The sequence below is a fragment of the Gorilla gorilla genome, chromosome 4 (assembly GCF_029281585.2).
Source record: "Gorilla gorilla gorilla isolate KB3781 chromosome 4, NHGRI_mGorGor1-v2.1_pri, whole genome shotgun sequence".
In the NCBI taxonomy this organism is placed as follows: Eukaryota; Metazoa; Chordata; class Mammalia; order Primates; family Hominidae; genus Gorilla; species Gorilla gorilla.
The window spans coordinates 57,568,351-57,582,331 of record NC_073228.2 but is presented as its reverse complement, the minus strand read 5'-3'; the positions used below and the strand labels follow the sequence as shown (position 1 = coordinate 57,582,331).

Below are 13,981 nucleotides of genomic sequence, written 5' to 3'. Positions count from 1 at the left end.
ACTTGTCTAAGAATTGGTGTCTCAGTACATAGTTTTTGAAATGCACACAGGCCACAATGACTCATCACAGGGGAATGTGCAAGTCTGAGTTGCTCCTTCTCCGCAAGCTCCACCTACCCCACTCTGGACTGCATTAACTGCCTACTGCCTATTCTAAAATCTTAAGGTACCTAGGAAGAGTACCTATTCACACTAAATAACATTGAAATACATTGAAAGCACATAGCTGCGCTTTTCTTCTTCTCATCTGATCCAGACGCCAGCTCTATGGATACAGTCTCACCGAAGTTAAAAAACTATTCTTCAGTCATGGGCTTAGAAAATGCTAGTGCCGGCTGGGAGCAGTGGCTCATGCCCATAATTCCAGGACTTTGGGAGGCCAAGGTGGGTGGATCACCTGAAGTCAAGAGTTCGAGACCAGCCCAGCCAACATAGTGAAACCCCCGTCTCTACTAAAAGTACAAAAAAAATTAGCCGGGCGTGGTGGCAGACCCCTGTAATCCCAGCTACTAGGGAGGAAGAGGCAGGAGAATCAGTTGAACGTGGGAAGCGGAGGTTGCAGTGTGCTGAGATCATGCCACTGCACTGCAGCCTGGGCAACAAGAGCAAAACTCTGTCTCGGGGAAAAAAAAGGAAAGAAAGAAAGAAAGAAAGGAAAGAAAGAAAGAAAGAAAGAAAGAAAGAAAGAAAGAAAGAAAGAAAGAAAGAAAGAAGGAAAGAAAGAAAGGAAGGAAGAGAGAGAGAGAGAAAGGAAGGAAGAAAGAAAGATAGAAAGAGAAAGAAAGGAAGGAAGGAAGGAAGGAAGGAAGGAAGGAAGGAAGGAAGGAAGGAAGGAAGGAAAGGAAGGAAGGAAGGAAAGGAAGGAAGGAAAGGAAGGAAGGAAGGAAAGGAAGGAAGGAAAGGAAGGAAGGAAGGAAAGGAAGGAAGGAAAGGAAGGAAAGAAGGAAAGGAAGGAAGGAAGGAAGGAAAGGAAGGAAGGAAGGAAAGGAAGGAAGGAAAGGAAGGAAGGAAGGAAAGGAAGGAAGGAAGGAAGGGAGAGGAGAGAGAAAGAGGAAGGGAGGGAGGGAGGGAAAGAAAGAAAGAAAGAAAGAAAGAAAGAAGAGAGAGAGAAAGAAAGAAAAAGAAAGAAAGAGAAAGAAACAAAGAAAAAAAGCTAGCGCAGGCCGGGTGCGGTGGCTCACGTCTATAATCCCAGCACTTTGGGAGGCCGAAGTGGGTGGATTGCCTGAGCTCAGGAGTTGGAGACCAGCCAGGGCAATATGGTGAGAGGGCATAGTCGTGCGCACCTTGGTAGTCCCAACTACTGTGGTGGACTGGGGAGGGGGTGGGGGCGCTGAGGCATGAGAATCGCTTGGATGGGAGGCAGAGGTTGCAGTGAGCCAAGATCACACGGCTGCACTCCATCTTGAAAGACAGAGCAAGGGATTCTATCTCAAAAAAAGAAAAAGAAAAAAAAGAAAAGAAAAAGAAAATGCTAGTGCAGGGATTTTCCCAGAGCACCAGGATGGCTTCCAAGGCAGAAACAAAAGAGATTAAGAAGTTGTTCCCATGGGAATGTGTGTGGCAGGCATGACATATCAGATTAACTTGGAATAGAAAATGCATATCCCAAAAGGCCCCTCAAAAGTGAGCAGAGTAAAAACATTCACAGAACTTTTAAATTATGTTTTTATTAACTATTGAGTAGAAACAATATTTATAGAATACATATAAGGTATAAAGAACAAAAGTATGAACATCTGTGAACCCCTTACACGGCTAAAGAATATTAACAATAAGCCTCTCCTCAGAGGCAAAACACCATACCAAAGTTTACATTGAACCTTGTGTTGCTATTCTTTATAGTGTTTTGGGGGGAGGGGGTTGGGGGGTTGTTCTGGTTTTTTTTAGCCCACTGCAGCCTTCACCTCCTGGGCTCCAGTGATCCTCTCACCTCAGCCTCCCAGTAGCTGGGACTACAGGCACACACCACCAAACCCAGCTAATTTTTAAATTTTATTTCATTTTATTTTATTTTTTGTAGAGCCAGGATCTTGGTATGTTGCCAAGGCTTGTCTCTAACCCCTGGGCTCAAGTGATTCTCCTGCCTTGGCCTCTGGAAGTGCTGAGATTACAGGTGTGAGCCATCATGCTGGCTTGCTGTTTGTTCATGCTGTAAATTCCCTTTGTTGATTTCCAAAAGTGTTTTTATACTTCTACTTTGCTGAGAGTCTTTATTATGAATGGATGTTGAACTTTATCAAAAGCTTTTTCCTCTATTCAGATGATCATGTGATTTTTCTCTTTTGAACTCTTAATCTGTGGTGAATTACACTGATTAATTTTTTTTTCTTGGAGACAGGGTCTCAAACTGGCACCCAGGCTAGAGTGCGGTGATGCAGTCACAGCTCAGTGCAGACTCAAACTTCTGGCCTGAAGGATCTTTCCTCCTTCAGCCTCCAGAAAGTCTGGGATTACAGGAGTGAGCCACCTCACTGGGCCTGATGACTGATTTTTTAACGCCAAAATCAACGTTGAATTCCTGACTTGAACCACCTTGGTCGTGGTGTATTATCACTTTTACAAATTGTTGGATTTTGTTTGCTAAAATTTTGTTTAGAATTTTTCATGTAGATATTTGAGTGATAATTGAGTGACCTGCAATTTTCCTTTCATACTTTACCTATCAGACTTGTTATCAAGATTATGCCAGCCTCATGAAATTAGTTAGGAACTGTTTCCTCTTTCTAGGAAAGCATTTGAGTAAGACTGAAATTCTCTAGGACTGAAATTCTCTCCTCCTTAAACTTGCTTGTTAGAACCTGCTGTGACAATGGTTACAGAATTTCTGCTTTGATCCACGAGTTAAACACTTTTTTAATTCCAAAAGATATGAACATTTTTCTAGTTACCGTTTTATTACTAGTTTATAATGTATTTGCATGTGGGGTCAAAGAATGTGATCAGTATCAGTTCTCTGAACTCTTTGAATAATTACTTTTTAATTAGAAAAAAATCTCAAATATTATGCGTTCAGAAGCAAAAACACCCCCCCTCCACACACACACACACACACACAATTTATTAATTACAAAAAGCAAATTGTAACTGCACAGTAGGGAAACCTGGCAGACGCCACTTTATCCAAATGATCAGAGTTAACATCATCAGGAATGGAACTAATCACTATCAAGTGCCTTCTAATACCATGAACTGAGAACCGTAACAGCCCTTCTATGGAATTCATGCCAAAAATGCATAACCTGAATCTAATCATGAGAACACATGAAATGACCCAAAATCAGATACTCTGCAAAATAATAGGCCAGTCCTCTTCAATAGTGTCAAAGATATGACAAAGACAGATTAACATCTCCAGATTAAATGAGACTTAAAAGAAAGGAAAGCTCAATACAATGCATGATCTTAGATCAAATCCTGGACCAGAACTTTTTCTCTTTTGAGAAAAAAACATAAAGACACTTGAGGCACAACTGATATAATTCAATAAAGTCTATAGATTAGATAATAGTATCAGGGTTAATTTACTGATTTTGATGATGGTACTATAAATGTCCTTTTAGGAAACACCCTCTGAAGTATTTAGAGGTAAATGGGAACCCTGTCCGCTACTTACTTTTGAATCTCAGGAAGAAAAATGGTAGAAGGAGGCACAGGGACAAGGCGAGAGAAGGCCATCAGGATCATCTGTGGTCAAAGGACTCTGGGCACACTGACATTTAATAACTAATTTTAAACTTTTGATTGTTTTATTATTATTTTGTTAGACATGGGGTCTTATTCTGTTGCCCAGGCTAGGATTCAGTGACACAATTATCACTAACTACAGCCTTGAACTCCTGGAATCAAGCGATCCTCTTGCCTCAGCCTCTGGAATAGCTAGGACTGCAGGAGCACACCACCACACCCAGATAATTTTTTGTTGTCTTCTCGAGGGGGGGGTCATGCTATGCTGCCCAGGCTGGCCTCATATGATCCTCCCACCTCAGCCTCCTGCTAATATATAATTTAAATATTTGTCTTTCACTATGCTCAAGGCTTTACTAAGTTTTGTTGAAAGTAGGGCCAGGTGTTGACTGTTAATTCGTGAAACAAAAGATGTGACGTGACTGCTTTCCATGCTTGAGATTCAGAGGAGCAGAAGTTTAGGAAAGTCATTATGTCAAGCCAACTAGAAACTAGCAGAGACCTTGGTACAGCACTCCATAGCAAGAAGTGGCAGGAGACTACAAGGACAGATCTGTGAGCATTCCTGGAATTCTCAGAAATCTTAATGGAAATAAGCTAGGTTTTAAAAAATTTTAAAAAGGAGGGCACTAAGTGGGGTATACAGGAACTTTCTGTACTACGCTTGCAACTTTTCTATATGTCTGAACTAAAATAAAAGGCTAATTTAAATTTTAAAAAGATTTTGTTTCATTTTACAATGGCTGGATAGATTTTCAGATCTTTAATGAAGCAGGTCCTATATGACTAGAGCCAAATTACAGAGATAGGCAGGTACCCATCAAAACCCAATTAAGCCTGACACAGTGGCTCATGCCTATAATCCCAGCAATGGGAGGCTGAGGCAAGAGGATCACTTGAGCCCAGGAGTTCAGGGCTATAGTGAACTATGATCACACCACTACCCTCCAGCCTGGGAAACATAGTGAGACCTTTTCTCTTTAAAAAAAAAAAAAAAAAATTTAAAGTTAATCTTGCTTAACCTTTTACTGGCTCATTTTTGGCTGTATCATGGAGTTGCTGACCTCAGTCTTCTCCTTTTCCTCCATTTAATCATTTATTTTACAGAATCTTTTTTTCAGTTTAATGAAACACAAACTCTCAATTTTTTATTTAAAACAGAAATGCAATAAATATATAAGCTAAACATTTCCTCATCATATGGAAAAAGAAGAAAGCATCAGTAATCCTCTTTGGTCTAAACAAAAATTCATAAATATTTATATATTTTAAAATATGATACTGTTTCAAATATTACTAGGGCAATAAATCATATAGAGAGATTCAACCAGTCAGAATTAGACTTTTAAAGAATTACTCTCAAAGGCTGAAATAACTCCAAAGACCAGGGAGTTTACTAAGAACATTTACAAAGACAGCTTTTTGGTGCTGAGCTGTATCTCATTTAATGCAGCCAGAAAGAAAGAAGAAACATTTTTCTCCTTGTTTTGCTGATCTGTCAGATTTTGCTCAAGTTAGAAGAGCCTACAATTTCAAGGCTAGACAACTGGAATTCCATGAGTTAACACAAATAGGGGAAAGACTGGCAGAAAAGTTCAAAACTTACAATATGGAGGGAAATCAGCCAAATAGGATTACTTATAAATGGAATATTGGGCATGTGGTTTCTTAATTTTCATTAGTTATGCAAATATTTTATTGTTAGTATTTAGATTAGTGTTTTAGAATGTTTTGTAGAGACTGAAAAGCAAATAAGTAATTGCATTAGCATTGTTAAGTATCAGTGTTTTTAGTTTGATGTATGATCATACAGCTGTGTTCTCAGGCTGCAATAACAAAACACTAGAGACTGGATGGCTGAACCAACAGAAATTTATTTCTCACAGTCTGGGGGCTGGAAGTCGAAGACATAGGTGCCAGCAGGGTTGGGGGGGGGTTCATTGTGAGGCTTCTCCTCTTGGCTTGTAGGTGGCTGCCATCTCTCTGTGTGCTCCCATGCCCTCTTGTTTGTCTGCACATGGAGGAAGGGAACAAGCTCTCTGGGGTCTCTCCCTATAAGGACACCAGTCTTAGCAGATCAGATTCTCCACTGTGACTTCGTGTAACCTTAATTACTTCCTTAGCAGCCCCAGCTCCACAGTGAAGGTTGGGGCTTCAAAATGGGAATTTAGGGGTGAGGATGGGACACAAACATTCAGTCCATAACAATGGCCCACCAAACTATGAAAGCAAATAGAAAAAAAAATCACAGTTCAAGAATGACATAAAACTTAAGTAGGTATGCTATAGAGTAATGCATACAGCTACGCTGAGATGTTACAATGTAACAACATAAACTCACTGCATTTTTTTTCTTCTTCTTCTTTTTGAGACAGTCTCACTCTGTTGCCCAGGCTGGAGTACAGTGTCATGATCTCAGCTCACTGCAACCTCTGCCTCCAGGATTCAAGTGATTCTCATGCTTCAGCCTCCCAAGTATCTGGGATACAAGCATGCACCACCATGCCCTGCTAATTTTTGTATTTTTAGTAGAGACGGGGTTTCTCCATGTTGGCCAGGCTGGTCTTGAACTCCTGACCTCAGGGGATCCACCTGCCTCAGCCTCCCAAACAGCTGGGATTACAGGTGTGAGCCACCGTGCCTGGTCAAGGCTCACTGATTTTTAAAGAAAATCTTTCCCAAGTTTGTTCACCGTACATCTGATACACAATTTCAGAACCAGATTTGGGTTTCTAATATTAACTTCTACTGAAAGCCAGCATTTTCTCTTGGCCTATAATTTCTCTGTAAAGGTACCATTAATGTTCACTATTACAATTAAGCCTTGGTCTGGGCTATTCTGATAACAAACTCTGGAGATCACAATTTTAAGGATTAAATAATCATAACAATATTGTTTGTTCTGCCAAAATGATTAATCTGACAGTGACTGAATTATCTTGGGACTCTCCCAAGCCCTAAATGAATACAGCAAAGATAAATTCAGGAAACAATTGCTTCTCCTATGGCCTGTAAGCTCCTAACAGACCATGCTTCTGCAGAAAACAATTCTGGACAAATTTTTAAAAGCAACAAACTACATGAAGTCACTTACAAAAAGAAGCCCAGCCTTGGAAGAAAGAAAGGCCACAGGCTGAGTTTCTTATTTTTATGGCTTTTACCCAGAGAGCAAGACACAGGTCTGCATTGTGCAGGACAGCTAAAGTTCCTCTAGAAAACCACCGTCTTTCTGGCTGCAAGAGTCAGGGGTCAGAATGGGGGGCAGCCACCGCTGCTGAAAAGAGTTGGGGAAGGAACCCCTGAAAGGAGAGCCAGAAATCGGGGAGCTCCAAACTCTCTGTGTCAGCTCCATCCAAATCCCTAACTGACTTGTGAACTAAAAAGAAAGGTTTCTACCATCAGCAGACTGTCACCCATAGACATTTACATCGCATTTTGGTTTGGAGTTCTTCCTAATAGTCACTTCACAGAAAAATATATAGGTGCTGTTTTGCCCTGGAAGCCAGACAGATCAGAATATTGGGTAAGATAGCTGGGTCAGCTGTCCTTGGATGGATCCCAAACACTATGTTCCTTTCCAGGCCTGAGAATCGCCGGACACTGTCCAACACAATGTGATCACCCAACATATCACATGCATCACTGAGCGGCACCACCATTTTCTTCCTCATTGCTTTCAAGAGCTTAGACTGATACTGCTCCGCTTCTGTCACGGTGCTGACAAGCACAGCAACATCCTTTGGAGAATAGCCCCTTTCAAAGAAGCACCTGCAGGTGTCTGCCACATAGGTCACTATTTGCTCCAAAGTAAAGTTTTTAATAATCTTTTTGTTGCCTGAAACACCTGGAACCCATTTAGCTTCACTGAGAATTGCCAGATACCCATGGGGGATATTAATTGGAGGATTTTCTATAATTAGTTGCATTTCTTGTTGTATGTACTTGGCTATTTCATCTGCATTGCGAACTACTGTGGTGAGCTCTTCTCTTGGATACTGTGCTGAGAGAGGGGGAAGGCCACTGTGACCCAAGTGACTGGTCTGAAAGTAATCCAGAAAGATCCAGAGAACTCCTGGACAATCCTTTTCTCTCTGAGTGATGGTTTTTGCCTTCCTATACCAGTCCCCATCTTCAGTACGGAAATTCTGAGCTTCGTCAATGACGATGTGTTGAATGTGTTCAAAGTTTTCTCTTAGGAAAGTTTTCCGGGTCTCTGCTTGGCAGATATTTCTATCACTGTAAAAATTAAAAGAACACACTCAGGTTTTCTCTAAGAAAACAAGGGGAGGAAATAATTGTATCATGTTCCTCCGAGCACAGTACATTACCACAGATCATTTTACCACTCAATTCTCAAGAAAGACGGTGACTTAGCAGAAAAAATTAAACCCAGATTAAATAAAACTTAAAGACGTAAGATCCAACTGCTTACCTGATAAAGTTCCTCAGAGGCTGGTTTTCACAAACGTAGAGAATTCTGTGTGCCTCACACTGAAACACATTCCTGATCTTCTCCACGATCTTCATGGCCATGATGGTCTTCCCTGAGCCAGGTAAGCCATGGACAAACAACTCTCTGTTCTTGCGGAGGCTTCTGGAGAATATCTCATACTGCTGGGCTGTGAGCAGATTTAAAACCTCACAGCCGAGCTGGTCACTCAAGAGAGACCTGAAGCCGAGCAAGACAATCACGAGGGACTGCAGCAGGGCTTCCATGTGCTGGGTGCCTGCAAGGCTATAGGACGCGGGATAATCCATCGGAGACACTGCAGCCTCCAAGGCCTCTGTGCTGCTCTCAGGACGCAGGCAGAGGACCTTGGCCTTCACACACACCTTCCCAGTGTAGCCCCCCATGTTCACTAGCTTCTGCTTCAAAGTAAAGGCGGTGCGAGTGCAGTAGTCCTGGCTCTCTGCATCCTGCTCCCTGAGAATGGTGTAGAGAATGGGGGTGCTGTTCTGTGCTATCAGCAGAGCATCACAGATGACTCCTGGCTTCTCCTGCAAGTTCAGGTCCACAGCCCAGCTTCTAGAGAGGATCACAATTCCCTGGGAGAAAGGTTGCATTTGCTTGTGTATTAACTCCTTTAGTCCTTCATGCTGTAAAGACAGCTCCTTCCAGAGGGACTCTGGAGTACATCGCAAATGTCCTGGTGGGACTAGACAGGAAGAAAATAGAAAGATGTTTTCACTGTGTTTATGTGATTTTGTATGAATCACATGTTATGTTTAAAAGAGAGAGGAAAGCCCCCAAAGAATTGTACAATTTAACAGAAATTCCTTCTGGTGCATCTCTGGTTTTTTGTCTGTTTGTTTGTTTGTCTGTTCGTTTGTCTGTTTTTGAGACGGAGTCTCGCTCTGTTGCCCAGGCTGGAGTACAGTGGTGCGATCTTGGCTCACTGCAAGCTCTGCCTCCCAGGTTCACGCCATTCTCCTGCCTCAGCCTCCCAAGCAGCTGGGACTACAGGCTTCCGCCACCACGCCCGGCTATTTTTTTGTATTTTTAGTAGAGACGGGGTTTCCCCATGTTGGCCAGGATGGTCTCGATCTCCTGACCTCATGATCTGCCCGCCTCGGCCTCCCAAAGTGCTGGGATTACAGGCATGAGCCACCACGCCTGGCCTGGTGCATATCTCTTTAACCCACAACCTACAAATCTGGTAAAATGAATGATGTCACCCTTCTATGTATCTCATGGACAGTGGAGCATGTCAACTGAAATGTAATTTACTGAGCCTGAGAAAGTGAAAGCCATGTATTCAATTACTCTTGCACCTTGGATTCTTAATGTGGAATGTTTAAAAACTTTTCTGATAAGCTAATGACTATAAAGCTCTCAGGTGAGTAAAGAAACTATTTGGTGGTAAACAGACCTAAGGCAGGCCTAATATATGAATTACCTCGCCCTTGATAAATGTTTGGACATACGTAAGATATTTGTGTATCATATTCTTTTGTCAAATCTCATACTTAATATGTTCAATGTATGAAGTTAAGCCATTTCCCTCCTTGAGAAATCTAGGTTTCATTTTGTAAGTAGGAACTCCAAGAAAAAAACCTTGCTAAAAAATGTTTGGGCAGCAGGGAGAGGGGTTACCTAACATTGTCTATGGGCTTGAATTATTATTTGGTGCCACCTCTGAAGCATTAGCGAGTCGTTCCCTCTAGCCTCTTCCAAAGAGAAATTATTTGTGGTTTTTCTATATTCTTATATTCTACCAGGTGAATGTTTTTATTCCTTTTACAGACATAATTCCTCCATCCTTGAAAAGTAGACCAGAAGTGGCTAGTTATTCCATTGTGCCCCTTGTAGTTGTACTAGATCCAAACCCAGCAGGGCATCAGAATAATTTGGGAAGCTTGCCCAAATGCATATGGCTAGGCCTTTCCCCTGGAAATTAAGCGTTCATAAGTTCTTGGTGTGGGCCTGGAGATCTGCATGTTTAACTACCTCCTATGGCATTTCTAATAATCAGCCAGATGTGGCAACCAATGGGCCAGATGATTTCTAAAGGCACCTGAAACTCATCCCCAAGAGGCTTGTGGCATTGTCACTGTATACACCTGGATCTGCAGGACACAATCTTTCATGGATTTGTTTTCCACGAAATGTATTAAATGACTTCCCTCTCTCCTGATGTAAAAACTGGCAGTTAGTACCTGGAAATAAATGTTGTTGTAGATCAGCTTTGTGTTCCAGACCTTTCTTAGAATACACTGGTCTGCAAAGTGAAGGACTGTCAGATAGACTCAACTGAGACTCAAAGGCCTCAGCAAAGTCTGGAGGAAACTCTGAAAGAAAGAACATTTTAATTTACACTATATGATTTCATGTCTCGCTATTGGAATAGGCTGTACAAGGCTGTGTCTAAATTTCATCTAAGATGGTACAAGTCAGGCCACAAAGTCAGATGCTTTACCCTTTCTTGACTCTATGTCCAGGTTCCCAAAGACTCATCATTAAAAGTCCTTTTTCTGATCCTTGAATGGTGTTTCCCCATGCAACATAATGCCCCCTCTTCCATGTTTGAATAGTTCTTTGCTTGAATTGCAGTGAAAAAAAATTCTCTTTAAGTTATAATCATCAGGTTTTTATATCCCTGTGCACACACCTCCACTAACCTCAACTTAAACAAACCTCAACCAACACTAACTCTTGTCTCCCAGAGTTGATTTTATGCTAATCTGAGGTACAAGCTAATCAGTATTATAAGGCTCCAACAGATTCCAATTCAATGGTTTTATTAAAGGAACCAATTTCCAAGGTTTTTCCTTTGCTTCTTCTTTTGTGGGAAATCACCATTCACAAAATATCTCATTTTGGCTTTTTCTCACCCAATAAAACTTCCCATCTATGAAAAGCATGGAGATTTAGAGAAAGTAAATTTCAGTGGGTGTGAGAAGGTCAAGCTTAGAGAATAAAGAAGGAAGTGGTATTGGGGAAGAGGTAGAAAGGTCAGGAAGGGAGAATCTGGTTCCCTCTTACCTGGATCTGCGTCCATCATTTTCTCTACCCATTCCTCAGTTGTCAAGGGGCGGATGTACTTCTCCCTCACCATCCATGACTTGGGAGCTTCCGAGAACACCACACAACAGAATGCCTTCACTTTAATCACACAGAGATAGCCATACAACTCTTTCCCACAAAACACTTCTACGATTTTGGTGCTGTACTCTACCCGAGGTTTTGAAGAGCAAAAATGGACAATGGGCAACTTAGAAATTGCTCTTGCAATTACCTTTTTCAAAGAGTCAGGGTCAACCTGTTCTTTGGCACATCCCAGGACTTTCCTACTCTTATCATCCACTCCAATAAGAAGATAGCCTCCCTCAGTGTTTGCAAATGCAGAGATGTACTCTGGAATTATATTTTCTACATATTGTTGGATGTGTTTTGTAGAGAACTGTTTAAACTCTATGGATGGAGACTCAGGAAAAGATAGGATTTCACCATATTCAATAGTGTCAGTTTGGAAAACTTTATATGCAGGATTTGACTCAGATATGTTCTGGTATACAGCTTTCACAATTTTACTAGGTGGAGACCCTTCATTAATCAGATTATATTTGGACTGTCTTTCCTTGGTCTTCAGGAAATCGAATGCCTGTCTTGAATTCATGCAAAGCACAGAGGTGCCAGATCTACAGTATAATGAAGAACTAAGGCTGCAAATGCGGGAACTGAAAGAACCATCTGTAAGGAAAGGATCACCACTCCAAGATTTAACAAAAATGTAAAAACACCTTCCATGTTGCTTAGTCTCAAAGAAAGCCTGCAAATATGGATACTGAATAAGCTTTCTCAAGGATTCTTCTAAATCCAGTCCCATCTCTGTGGGACGCTCATCCTTGTTGGCCATTTCCATCCGAATCACTCCTCCTCCTGAGTTTAATAAAGCACACGCAGCCCGTATAACTCTCGCCCTCTCTTGGTCTCTCTGAGTTTTCTGCAGCTTTTTTCTGTTTTCTTCTCCAAGAGTCACTTCTCCGACATCGATGACCAGGTCTGGGTAAGATGGATACACACCCAGGGAGCAGTGATTTGCCTCCATGTTGAACTTGCACCTTAAAGTATTAGAACATTTGTTTCATTTTTGATTAAAAAATTGTTACAGGCCTACAATTCATTTATTAGAAAATATTTAAAACGTGTCTAATATGTGCTGGGATAAGACAATAGCAAGAAAGACAGGTATAGTCTCTTTAGGAGCTGACTGGCTGGCAGGGAAGGGAACTAATGAAATTAGCCTTTACCATCATCTGTGACATGGGCTCTAAGAGGGAAAACACATTGAATAGGGTATCTGAACGAATCTGGAGACCATGGTTCCATAAGACTTCCAGGAGTAGGTTCCATTTAGGCCAAGACTTAAAGGATGCACTAGAACTGGCCAGGTGAAATCATTAGCATTGAAACACAGAGGTAGTGGATCAGCTGAGGGGCATGTGTACCATGGCATGAGAACATCTAGGTTTGGAACAGATTCTCCATGAACATCAACTTTAGAAGATAAGTAAAAGAAGACCACATTGAAAAGGAGACTGTAGAAAGGTCTGAGTATGAAAAATCAAAGAAGTAAGAGAAAAATCAAGGGTATTTGGTATTAACAAAGCCTGGAACAAAGTCACCTGCCAAGGTTTTAAGATGTCTAATATTGCTGACAGATACAGCTAGGTAATGACTGGAAAGTGTTACTAAACCTAAGTTTAGTAAAATTAAGGTTAACTGTGACTTTGAAAAATGCTCTTCAGACACCTGGGAAATGGGCATCAGGAGGCAATAAACCAGGGGCTAAGGTCTTGGAGAACAGAGTCAATGAAGATGGCTTGAATTCCAGTTCTGTCATTTAGTACTGTTATATTAGTCTAGATATTTACTCTTTCTAACTCTATTTTCTTTCTATAAAACATGGTGCAGCCACCTGTGACTGTTATTATGAAGATTAACTCAGATAGTTTACAACAAGCATTTAAAACTATGCTTTGGTTCACAGGTGTTCAGTAAAGGAACCTATATTAATTGACATTATTTTACAATGGGTTGAGGAATGAATGAGAGGTAAGGAAATAGCATCATCAAGTGTACACCTGCTGTCTTCTTACACCAAAATCAGTCCTGAAGTACCCGTATGCAGAAACATGTTTAGAGAGAGGCAGCAGAGTTCAGAGGTCAAGATTCAGAAATAAAGGCTGGGACATTCACAATCTTACCAGTTTGCCTAATTTAGACCCTTGCCTAGAAATTTCTACCGTCAGGATTCTGTCTTGCATTCCGAGACCACTGAAACATCTTTGTCAAGTTACCTGTAAAATATTATTTTTGATATATGGGGACTTCAAAGTTAAATCTTTTCTCTTTACCCCCACGAACTTTATTGTTAAAGCCTAGATAAGCTGATAGTTTTTCATTGGTAACTGTATTCAAATGGCAACCCCACCCATATCTTTTGCAGGCAGAAAAGTCTTAGGGAGCTCTATCCCAGCTCTTCCTTTGGGTGTAAAGGTATTATAGTCAGTGCTACTTGCAGATTCTTTGTAAGGTAGAGATATTGTTTCCTAAATAAAATTGAATCCCTAAATAAAACTGAACTATTCAATAACAAATTGAGAATTCAGGGGAAAAAATTCAGGAAGCTTACCAATATATTTAACAAAAGCAACTGATTCTGTTGTATTTACAGAATAACTTTGCTAGAATCCCTTTCTTAACGTAACCAGACTTCCCACCAGCACAGTGAGTGCCCACCGCCTGCTGTCTTCTTCCACCAAAATCAGTCCTGAAGGACTGCAGAAACAC

The 13,981-nt window shown here is 41.1% G+C and overlaps 1 protein-coding gene across 5 annotated transcripts in view; it reads right to left on the bottom strand.

Annotated features, from left to right (window-relative positions):
• Window positions 1–5,545: 5,545 nt before the first annotated feature.
• LOC101143714 (schlafen family member 13) overlaps window positions 5,546–13,981 on the bottom strand; it is a 98,945-nt gene continuing 90,509 nt past the window's right edge. For 3 of the 5 annotated variants that reach the window (XM_055388451.2, XM_055388453.2, XM_004041890.5), the window contains 4 exons: window positions 11,171–12,249; window positions 10,345–10,476; window positions 8,120–8,843; window positions 5,546–7,923 (listed from right to left, as the gene is read on the bottom strand). In XM_055388451.2, coding sequence (XP_055244426.2) covers window positions 7,152–7,923; window positions 8,120–8,843; window positions 10,345–10,476; window positions 11,171–12,249 — 2,707 coding nt within the window. In that variant the 3' untranslated portion in view covers window positions 5,546–7,151. Of the gene's footprint in view, window positions 7,924–8,119; window positions 8,844–10,344; window positions 10,477–11,170; window positions 12,250–13,395; window positions 13,838–13,981 lie in introns of those variants that run through there. The other 2 variants (XM_055388455.2, XM_055388454.2) reach the window with 2 other exon arrangements.